Source organism: Triticum urartu, chromosome 1 (genome assembly GCF_003073215.2).
Source record: "Triticum urartu cultivar G1812 chromosome 1, Tu2.1, whole genome shotgun sequence".
Classification (NCBI taxonomy): domain Eukaryota; kingdom Viridiplantae; phylum Streptophyta; class Magnoliopsida; order Poales; family Poaceae; genus Triticum; species Triticum urartu.
In genome coordinates this window covers 73029933-73041135 of record NC_053022.1, presented here as the reverse complement: position 1 = coordinate 73041135, position 11203 = coordinate 73029933, and the positions used below count along the sequence as shown (strand labels likewise).

Below are 11203 nucleotides of genomic sequence, written 5' to 3'. Positions count from 1 at the left end.
AGGAAAAAACTGACATATCTGCATCTCCAACCCAAGATATTATGGCAGCAGCACCTCGGTTTCTTTTTAATAATACCATAAAGTTGAGGAACAGCGGCAAAACAAAGGCTACAGAGCGTGGCCCACGGGCCAGAGACCGACGGCTGATCCCTTCCAGGAAGCAAAGGTCGTAGTCGTGATCCTTTCCAGGACCAGCATTGTTGTTTTCTCCCAAAACGCAGACACAACGACACCAACTATAATTTTTTAACACACGAACTATTATTATATGATGACTTTCTTTTACGTGAACTATTATTGTACACTGTACATTTCAGGGAACTATTATTATATATATACTGGCAGCACTGTAGTTACCGACTTAAGAGGAACAATAATAATATATCGGGGCCCAACTGCCCAGCGGGCCCCGGCGATGCGGATATGCACAACCTGGGAAAACTCCAGTCTCACCCCGGACCAACGCCAAAATCACACACCCAGACCCCACCGCAAACAAGCCGTGATCTGTCCCACATGCAGCCCACGCGAGGAGCCCGCCTCTCTCACCGACCTCTGGGCCCGCCGTCCCACGAGGGGCCCGGCCGCAAAATTACCGCGAAAAGGCGAAACAGTTTCCACTCCCAGCCTTCCAATCGAAGGTAACGGAAGGGCTCGATAAAAGAGGGAGCCTCGCCCTGTTCCGTTCTTCTTCTTCCCCACCACGCCACACACCCCCACCCCCGCCCCACCGCCGACGCACTGCCGCCTCCTCCCACCCAGCTACACTGCGCAGGATCTCCGGTCGCACCGCCGAGGCTTGCAGCGGCTGCGCGGAGGCCCCCGCCGCCGCGGACTCGCGCCATGATGCCTCAACGGGACACGCCGCCGCCGTTCCGCGGCCTCGTGCCGCTCGGCCGCCCCCGGGATCTCGTCATCAAGGTAGTTTTCCCGTGCCCTGGCAGTGTGGTGATGCCGTCGTGGTGTTCGATCGGGGAGGATGAGGGGAGTGCCGTTTTTTTTTGTTCTTTCGGCGTAGGGTTTGGCGTTTCCTCGTCGGGAGTCGAGGAGGGGTTCTGCGCGTGCTAGATTTTAGAGCGATCCGGGCGGTGCTTGTGGTCCGACTCCTGTCTAGTCGCGATGGCGTTGGACACTGACGTCGGGGGTCTTTTCCCCATTCGTTGGAGATGGGGGGCGTGGTCTGCTGCGGATGATGGGATGTGGTGGGATTTTGTGTTCCATCTGGTTGTTGAAGAATGGATTTTTCTTTCTTTTCTATAAGGGTGTATCCGAGGTCAGATTGCTCTGATCTTGTTCGCCATTGTAAAACCGTGGAGATGATTTCACCCGTTAACTGACGGGTTAACTGACGGGCTTGCGTTGATTGGTGCGAAGTTCAGATTACAGTTAGGGCGATTGCTGCTGCTAGTAAAGAACCAAAGATGCTTTGTGTTCGTGTTTGATGTTAGAGTACTTTAATCTATGTTTCAGAGCACGGGAGGCAACTGTCAATTTTTGATCTCTCATGTGCTATTTTCTGTATGGAATTTAGTAGCATCAAAGTGATATATTTCTGTCTCTGTGTCATTGAACTTCATACCTAGTAGTGTTCTTATATGTGCATGGTATGCGTACTGTGGTAGTGTGACTATTCACTTGTGTCACTGATGCTTGAAATCTCCACTATCTTCAAGGATTATACTTCTAGCTTGTTGTTGTTGTCCTTAACTGGCTAATAACAGAACAAAACATAGGAACAACACACACTTCTTCTAGTGATATGTTTTCTTTGTGCCACCTGTTGAATCCTTCTGTTCTAATTTGTAGTTCCAGTCATACGTCATTCTTGTTAATATCTGAGTCTATGATTGGTTGATGTTTCAGGTCAACTATGGTGGCACTCTCAAGCGGTTCAGTGCTTTTGTGAATGGTTCAAACTTAGATCATAATCTTGCTGCCCTTCGGTCAAAGATTGCAAATGCTTTTAAGTTCAGCCCCGAGGAGCAATTTATTCTCACATATACTGATGAGGATGGAGATATTGTCATGTTGGATGATGATGATGATTTACGTGATGCTGCTGTTAGTCAGGAGCTGAACCCTCTTAGGATTGATGTTCAGTTGAAAAGCAGCACTGCCGGGGCACCTCAGCCTAACCAGCAAGCCTTGAATTCCAGGTCTAAGATGTCGGCAGCTATGGAAGATCAACTAGCTCAGGTGAAATCAGCTATTGATGAAGCCTTGAAGTTTGTACCAGAGCAAGTTCCTGCTGTCCTTGCTAAGTTATCGCATGAGCTGCGCTCTAAAGCTGCATCATCGGCACCACCAGTACGTGAGTTGCTGGATCGAATTGCTAAACTGATGACACCCAAGAGCGGCATGGAACCTACCAGTGGTCTCTCTTACAGTTCATCTGGTTCCTCTAGTGGTAATCCACAAACATTCAGGGACATGAAAGATAGTAATGCATCTGAATCTGCAACAGCTTCAGCTTCAAATTGGCAACATGCTAAATCATCTAGAGCACTTGGTCTTAAGAGTGTGCTAGTTGAGAAGACCAATGCTCAAGTTCAACAAGCACCAGGCTGTACTTCAATTGGGGTTCCATCGGTTCTAGTCGGTTCTGGTGGAAAACTCTTGTATCATAAGAAAAGAACTGATGCCCTGAGTAAGGGGAAATCACATGCTCAAAGTATGGGGAAATCTGTCATGTCTTCTTCGGTGCCACCTGTTCCTTCATTTGCTCCTGGTGGCTCTACTCTTGGTTCTGCAAATGGGTATATGCCCTTTGGGTCTATTAGAAAGATCAATGGCGATTCAAGCTCAGCCTTCCCTCCCCCCAGAGGCCCTCCGTCAAGTTCAATTCCGACCTTTGAAACTGATCCAATACTTAACCCTTACACTTCAGTTGCAACCCATGGTTTGCAGAAGGCATTCCCTCCTCCACCTGCCTACGACTACAATCAGTTTAGGTTCAGTAGGCCTTCATTAGTTAATTCATATGGAAATTATGAAGATCCCTACTCATTTGGTTCATACAGTGGGTATGGTACCCCACAGCAGTCGGTTCATAAATGGGTAGAATGTGATGGCTGCGGGGTGACACCGATTGTTGGGCCTCGCTACAAGTCCAATGTGTAAGTATTTTTAGTTACAATTAAATAATTCAGTCCTTCATTCATATCTTATTTTTCATTGGATTTTGAAAAAAAATTGTTCTCTTGACATTTTTCTCTTTGCTGGCAGCAAATATAACTATGATCTATGCAGTGCTTGTTTCTATCGCATGGGCAATGAGGCTGAATATGCCAGAATGGACAAGCCACTCTCGGTAAGTGAAAGATTGAGAAACCTGAATAAGGTGATCAGATCAGTCTGTTCATACTCATGATTATATACTTCACGTGAGATAGTAACATAATATTTACACTTACTTCTGTTTGACCATTCTCAGGATAAGAGGTTCCTCCAACTTGACTGCCGTTTCGTCAAGGATCTCACTGTCCCTGATGGAACACGAATGGCGCCATCAACTCCATTTCGTAAGATTTGGTGCATGCTTAACAATGGAAATATTGTATGGCCTTATGGAACCCACCTTGCCTGGGTTGGTGGAGATCAATTTGCTCGCCAAAGCTTAGTGAAATTAGCGGTACTTCCCAACCACATAATTTATTTGCTAATATGTTCTGGATGTGAGATTTACATGGATGCATCTCAGACCATAATAAAGTCTTAACTTATGTTTGAACTTCTCAGATTCCAGAGGCTGGTTTCCCCTTGAATGGAGAAATCGATGTTTGTGTTGACTTTGTTTCACCTGCGAAACCTGGTAGGTACATATCGTACTGGAGACTAACATCGCCAGACCTACAGAAATTTGGTCAGCAAGTTTGGGTTCTTATTGAGGTTTTTACTCTGCCATCACTTGCTCCTCTCCTTGTAAGCCTTGATGTTCCTCCCCTCATGACCTTCCGCATGCTGATATCGTGTGCAGGTGGAAGAGCCTGTTCAAGCCAGTGGTGACAATCAAACTGCTGCAATAGACTTGAACTTGCCTGCAGTCAGCAACCCTGCAACATCGAGGCCATCCATTGTATAGCCTCATTAGACTGTAGAATTCTCTTCCGCAAGTGGCCACATGGTTTGTTTACACATCTGATCATTTGTCTGCTAAATTCGTGTGCAGGTGCAACAGCCTGTCCAGACCAGTGGCAATAAGGGAACTGCTGCAGTGAACTTCTTGAGCTTGCCTGCAGAAGGCAGCACCGCAACCTGGACCTCAGATTCTGCATCTGACTCTGACGATGATGGCATACCTCTGCGTGAGGTGCTTGCCACGCTGAGACGAAAGGGACCCAAAGCGGTTGGAAGTGTTGTGCCCTCTGCACCAGCAGCAGATGAACCAGTTCAAGTACCCATCGCTTATCCCCAGGCAGCAGATGAACCAGTTCAAGTACCCATCGCTTATACCCAGGCAGCAGATGAACCAGTTCAAGTACCCGTTATTTATCCCCACGCCTCATCTGCTGAAGCTCTAGGGATGCCTACAGGTGTGGCAGCACCTGAAGCCGCACCACTGCCGGAACCCATCAGTGTGCCGGAACCTCTACCGGCACCTACTCTTGTCAGTTCACATGTCGCTCCTGTTAGCATGCCTTCGCCTGATGAAACCATCAACAACAACATGGAGGAGAAGCTTCTGAGGGAACTGGCGGACATGGGCTTCAGGCAGGTTGACCTGAACAAGGAGGTACTTCGGCAGAATGAGTATGATCTGCAGAAGTCGGTCGATGACCTGTGCGGCTTCCATGAGTGGGACCCACTCCTTGCGGAGCTGAAGGAACTGGTATGCGCCACTTCTCATCCTGTGTAGCGCGAGAATATCATCTTAATTTAGGATCCTTCTTAATTCTCAACTCTTATTCGCGTCAGGGTTTTGATGATTGACACAGATGTAGAAGGAGTGCTCGAGCAAGAAGCATGAAGTTCCATGAAGCGTGTGGCGATGGATCTTCTGTCCAGAGAGAAGGACCGGTGATGGCCTCCTGCGCTCATCTGCTGGAGCGCTGCTGCCTAGTAGACCTAGATATAGATAAAGTAGTACTAGTATAATGTAATGCAGGAATAACCAGACGAGCTGAAGTGATGCTGCATGATGCAGTGCACTGCAGCCGCGCAGTAGTAGTAGCAGCCAGTAAGCAGGACCATAATAGTCCGGCGCTCCGGTGTGTGGTCGCTCGTGCACCGTGGTTTTTCTTTCGTGTAAGCAGGGTACCTTATCAGGCGAACTGCTAGTATGGTTTATGAGTTATGTTTATTATATCTGTCGCTCGTGTGCTTCTCAATCAGATGGTTGCTGTGCTCTTCTATCAGAGTCTGATTCAGAGATGTGGTTCTCATAAACTGATTGTTGGTTAGAGCTTATTTTCGTTCTGGTCCCAGGTATTCCAAGTTTCCAACAATGGTTGATTGTATGAAGGAAGAGCGACTGCAAACAGGCAAGAAAGTGTACTGATTTTCGCTTCTTCTGCCCTGAGAACTGTGCAAGTGACATTTAGGCAGCTAAAAACACTGTAACCTGATGTTTCATGTCAGCATAGTCTCCTAGAAACTTATATATTTCACATTATGCAAAAAATTATTTATTTTTAAAACGGAGGCAAAAGATTTATCTCATCTCATTAAATAAGAAGGTGAGAACAAAGTCTGTTTGTTACATGACCACAAAAAAAACACACACAAAGGGATTGATTGACGCAACATCCTAACTGGCAAAATCCTATCCAGAAACTTTGGCCCTACAAGTACCGAGAGTTTCCCCTCCGCCTTGATTGACGCAACAACGTGTGTGGGCAAAGAGGCCTTGTTGTGAAACACTCTCATATTTCTCTCAGAGTGGCCAACAGACTAAACATCTTCAAAGAATTATAGGCCTTCCTGTTGACTCGTACCAGACTACCACGTTCGTTCCACCATGCTGCCACTGATGAGAGTGTGGACCAGGCGTTAACCTGTGATTGCATCCCCAGCCATGTGTTGATCACTTCCTAAATCCTAGCAGAGTAGCGGCATTTGAAGATTAGATGCGCCGTCGTTCTTGGTTCTCTTTTGCACAACTGACAAAGACCACAGTTTGGTCAATGGCTATGCCGTCCAATCTTGCAGAATGAGCCATGAGAAAAATCTGATTTTCGGCGAAGCCCATATTTTCTAGACCATCCATCCTTGGCATGTCCGACTATCAATCCTGCGAATTGCAATTGCACTCTGTAAGCCAGCCGTGGCGACAGAGTAGCACCCATTCGCAGTGAATTTTCATCGAATGATATCCTTTGTTCCAACCACTAGCTCCACCTCCTGAACCTTGGTCCATAAGTTCTTAGTCTGTTGGGCACTTTGGAATGAGAGGAATGCGTGTCACAAGCATTACAGTTTAGCACAACTGTTTGGAATTCGTGTGATGCAAGTCACCTGATGCCCGAAGTTGTTGTTCCTAAGCAATTACTATCTCGTTCACTAAAAAACCACACTATCACTTGTCAATGACTGAAGGACCTACCTTTCTTTGAAGTTATCAGCTGTGTCCAATATGTAAGGTCCTACGTGTCAAAAAACGTCTTACATTATGGGACGAAGAAAGTACCTCTATAACTAAGTACTCCCTCCGTTCTCAAATACAAGCCTTTCTAGAGATTTCAACAAGTGACTACATACGGAGCAAAATGAATGAATCTACACTCTATATGCATCCGTATGCTGTTATCCATTTAAAATGTCTAAGAAGACTTATACTCCATTCATTCCAAATTACCCGTCAAAAATGGATGTATCTAGAACTAAAATACATCTAAATACATCCATACCTACGACAAGTAATTCGGAACAGAGGGAGTATTTAGGAACGGAGGGAGTATAAGATGTTTTTGCATTGAACTACAAACTCTGTAACTAAGTATAAGATGTTTTTGCATTGAACTAGAAAAACACCTTATATTTAGTTACATAGGTAGTACGTTTAGTTTTCAAAAGCCGAAAAAATTACTGTATGACTTCACAAATTGAGGGCATTCGGCAATGACAGGGTTGAAGTTTGTTCTCACAAACAAAACCTGGCAAGTTTCTAAAGCTTTGTGGCATCTTAGCAAGACAGATAGTTTGCAGTAACACATGTAGCTTCAGCAAACAAAATGCATAATTTCTGTTGCAAACAGTCTAATAATAAAGCGAGTATACCGAGTTTCAGCCCTATTATTATTATACAGTAACACAACCAGGGCCTTCGATGGAAATGACCCTCAAATGGGAAAATAAACGCCAAAGCCTGCAGAGGGCAGGTGCTTGTAAGGTTGTGCATCTCTCCAGAGTCAACAGGAACGCAAAATGATTCCCAGGTCGAGAGTTCCGTAAACTTGGTATATACATACGCGATACTCGATCGCCTCTGAAACTGAGGTTTCAGAACTGCTGGTCGAGGATCGAGTCTTTCTCCGACTTGGTCTGGCCACCACTGACATAGCCCACAAGGCTCCCCCCAACGTCCGAGACCCATGAGACGCTGCGCGCCAGCCAAGCCTTGGGAGTCGACGCCTGCGGGCTCTCTGCTGCTGCTGCTGCCGCCATGCTCCTCTGTTCTTCCTCGAGCAACGCATCAAGCCACCTCTTTGACATGTACTCTTTCACAGCGTCTACACCTTCCTTCACGACCTCTGCTGGTGGCATGGACAGAGGGTTCTGCTCCAGGTTAAGCTTCTCCAGCTTGTCAAGCCGGCCAAAACTGTCGGGAAGAGCATGGATCTGGTTGTTGCTGAGGTCAACCTCCCGCCGGTTCAGCCGGTCACCGAATGAGAAAGGGAGCTCCTTCATGTCGCTGAAGTTGCTGCTCAGGTCGAGGATTTCAAGGCTGGAAAGCTTCCCTATGGCAGATGGCAGACCGCATAGTTCATTGAAATGAGCATCCAGGACGTATAGTGATTGCATCTCACAGATAGATGATGGAAGAGATCGCAACTTGTTCATGTGAACCCAGAGCTTTCGCAGATTAATCAGTTCATAGCCAATATTTGTTGGCAGATATGTGAGCCCATTGTAGCTTGCATCAAGCTCAACTAGCGACCTGGAGGGTGAACTATCTATCAGTCTCTTGAATAGTGAATACAGCTAATTAACAAACGCAAGGGGAACTTTAGGAGTAGCATCTACCTGCACTTTGAGATGCTGTCTGGCAGTGTTCTCAGCTTGTTAGTCGACACATTCAGAATCTTCAGATTGGACAAAAATCCAACAGTATCAGGAAGAGAAACCAAGGCATTAGAAGCAAGACGGAGCTCTTCAAGATGTTCAAGCCCTCCTATAGCATCTGGAATAACCTACAAGCACAGTGAAATCCCAAAATTAGGGAACAACAGCACAATATTGTATCTAACAAGCCATACAGCAGCCTTGCAGTTGTTGAGGAATTATAACCTGATAAACAGATCTGAGTTTTTAGGGCCACGAAAGAAAATCAGCATTTTATAGCTAGCACATCTCATGTCTGCTGTTAAATGATTATGATGGATCATGAAGCTCAAAATAAACCATATAAATCAGACATAAACATCTCTTACCAGTAACAGCAAGCAATAGGAAAGTACTAATTCTCCCTACTTTAATCGATGATTCTCCAAATTTCTAACCCAAGCAAGATTTCCAGGAAATCAAGCTAAGCTAAACTTACCTCATAACTCCTACCAATTTGATATTCTACTTTGTAGAACTGTATGAACCCAAAGTACTACTTGTAACCCTCGATGAGTCAACACTAGTGTTTGCATAGCCTAAACCAAAGCGACAATCAAACCAAAGCATCCTTTCAGAAACAAAAATAGTACTTCAACGCGTCCTTGCATAACTTTTAGCATTTTCTCCATCCAAATTCTGCCTTCAGCAGCACATCCTTAACACATAAGGCGGGATAACAAATAAATCTGCCAAAATAATAGAATACAGACTGGCCCTCATACCTGATCCTAATTGACAAGTGACAAATAAGTGCTAGTATACAGACCCACTCTTCGTACCAGGCATATCAGAACTCACAAATCTAGCATCCTTACTGATAAATCAGCACCCAAACTATTTAGCACATAGAGTAATTCGAAGCATCCACTCAGTCCGAAAAGACAGCCTAATATGCGCTCACAGTGGCAGAAAAATGCCTAATCCTAGACAAACACACCAGAACTGAAGTGTTTTGTGCGTGTGGCTCATCCATGAATATGTTACCATATAGTACTACATGGGCTCTAAATAAACAGATCTAATCTAAAGATATGGGATGACATGCTTCTCACCTGGAGCTGGTTGTGTGATACGTCAAGCACGCGGAGTCCCAGGATCCTTCCGAACGCCTCGGGCAGGTAGCGCAGCTGCCGATCCACGAGGAGCACGCTCTCCACCGGCTTGCCCTCCTGGGCCTGCTTCAGCACGGCGACGACTTCCTCCTGCACCGCCACCTCATCAGCGCCCGCCGCCGATTCATCCTTCCCCTCGGCCTCCTCCAGGTCCCTGCCCTCCATCGCCGACCGGTAGACCTTCTCGAGCCTCCCCTCGGCCTCGTGCAGCAGCGCCTCGTAGGTGTCGTGGGCTTCCTCGAGCCGCACCACGGTGCGGCACGCCTCGAGGTCCTCCTCGGTGACCCGCGGGGCGACGTCGCCGGCGGCGGCGGCGGCGACGACGGCGCGGGAGGAGTCGACGAGCTCGTGGTCGGGGCGCGGGCCCAGCTCCTGCAGCGCGGAGCGGGCGGCGGAGACGTCGGCGACGGCGCGGGTCATGGCGTGGAGCACGGAGGCGTGGCGGAGGCCCGGCATCCGCTCGACGAGCTCGAACTCGCCGACGGAGGGCGAGCGCGGGGACGGCGTGTGGACCGGCGGCTGCTCGATGTCGAAGTCGGCCCCGGCGGCGGGCCTGGGCTTGGAGAGGGTGGGGAGGCGGGAGAGCACGTAGGAGAGGATCGGGTGGGACTGCGGCGCCGGATCCATGGCGGGCGGGGGAGGTGGGAGGCGGAGATCGGAGAACTGATGCTGTTTTATGGTGGGCTTGGGAAAGTGGAGGGCGATGGGGAGCTGGACTGGAGGGTGCAGTCGGAACCTGCCTGGGGCGGCCGGCCGGCAGATCCCTGGGGATTATTTGGGTCAGGGGATATCTATCCGATCCAAATCTGATCCAGGGTGACAATTCGTTTACTGCTGATGAACGGCTTCTTCTGCTTCTGGTTCAAGAAACAGTCATTTGTTTCTTGAACGCTCACGCATATTATTTTTTTCTTTTTCTGCAAGTCAACATTCACTGATTGGCTCAAGCACTGAACACAATTTTCCTACCCAAAAGACCTCAATAATCTCGCCTCTCGTCACAACATGACTTTTTCTCTCCTGCAAAGAAAAAAAACTGCTCTTTCTTCTCTAATGATATATCGGGGCCTGCTACGCCCCTGCCAGCTGATCTTTTCAGCCGGGTTGTGAGCCGTCAGACCTACCGCATTGAGTGGTCGAGTGACACCTTCACCATTGCAACACAGGTCTTGTTGCAAAAATTTTGCAACAAAAGTCCAGTTGCAGAAAAGTTTTGCAACAAAGGTCATATCGCAGAAAAAAAATTGCAACAAAAATCTTGTTGCAGATTTTTTTTTTGCAACAAAGGGATTGTTACAGATTTTTTTGCAACAAAGCTCTTGTTGTAGAATTTTTTTTGCAACAACGAGCTTGTTGCGGGAAAACACCCGAGAGAGAGAATCAGAGAGAGGGCCATGGGCGGGGAGAGAGAGAGAGAGGAGGAGGGAAGGAGAAAGGGGCTTGCAGTAGAGTGCCCACGGGAGATTGTCCGGGGGAGAAAGGGGGTCGGTGGCGGCGTCCTCCGTCGGGGCGGAGATCGTGCGCGTCTGTTGCGTGGTTGAGTGGTGGCAGCTCTAGATGAGAGTCGGGAGGGAGAAAGTGAAGATTGGCTGCTATTGAGAAACAAGTGATTGGCTGCTGAGAGAGAAGAGCGGCGAGATAGATTTTCTGGAGACGAACGCCTGAGGAGATAAGGTTCAGCAATGATGTGTGACTCACAGGGACACGCATCGACCAGCCAAAGCGGTCGACGCACAGGTTGTAATCAGCCAACTGACATGAAGCTTTTCCCTAATATATCGGTCCCTCTATTATCCTTCTTTTGAATTCGATTATTTCCCACCTTTCTT

The 11203-nt window shown here is 47.6% G+C and overlaps 2 protein-coding genes across 3 annotated transcripts; one reads left to right on the top strand and one right to left on the bottom strand.

The window, feature by feature from the left end:
• Nucleotides 1–759: 759 nt before the first annotated feature.
• Nucleotides 760–5306, top strand: LOC125548588 (protein NBR1 homolog). 2 transcript variants are annotated; one of them, XM_048712165.1, is made up of 8 exons: nucleotides 760–921; nucleotides 1864–3116; nucleotides 3226–3340; nucleotides 3434–3631; nucleotides 3739–3888; nucleotides 3977–4075; nucleotides 4169–4828; nucleotides 4935–5306. In XM_048712165.1, exons 1-8 carry the CDS (start codon nucleotides 844–846, stop codon nucleotides 4938–4940), a joined length of 2559 nt encoding a protein of 852 aa, XP_048568122.1. In that variant the 5' UTR covers nucleotides 760–843; the 3' UTR covers nucleotides 4941–5306. The 2 variants fall into 2 exon arrangements, with proteins under 2 accessions (XP_048568122.1, XP_048568117.1); XM_048712160.1 differs by having other exon boundaries at nucleotides 4915–5306.
• Nucleotides 5307–7156: 1850 nt separating this feature from the next.
• On the bottom strand, nucleotides 7157–10147 carry LOC125548577 (plant intracellular Ras-group-related LRR protein 3-like). Its single transcript, XM_048712150.1, has 3 exons — nucleotides 9315–10147; nucleotides 8182–8348; nucleotides 7157–8095 (listed from the first exon to the last, which is right to left on the bottom strand). The coding sequence occupies exons 1-3, from the start codon at nucleotides 9999–10001 to the stop codon at nucleotides 7438–7440; spliced, it is 1512 nt and encodes a 503-aa protein (XP_048568107.1). The 5' UTR covers nucleotides 10002–10147; the 3' UTR covers nucleotides 7157–7437.
• Between the last annotated feature and the right edge of the window lie 1056 nt (nucleotides 10148–11203).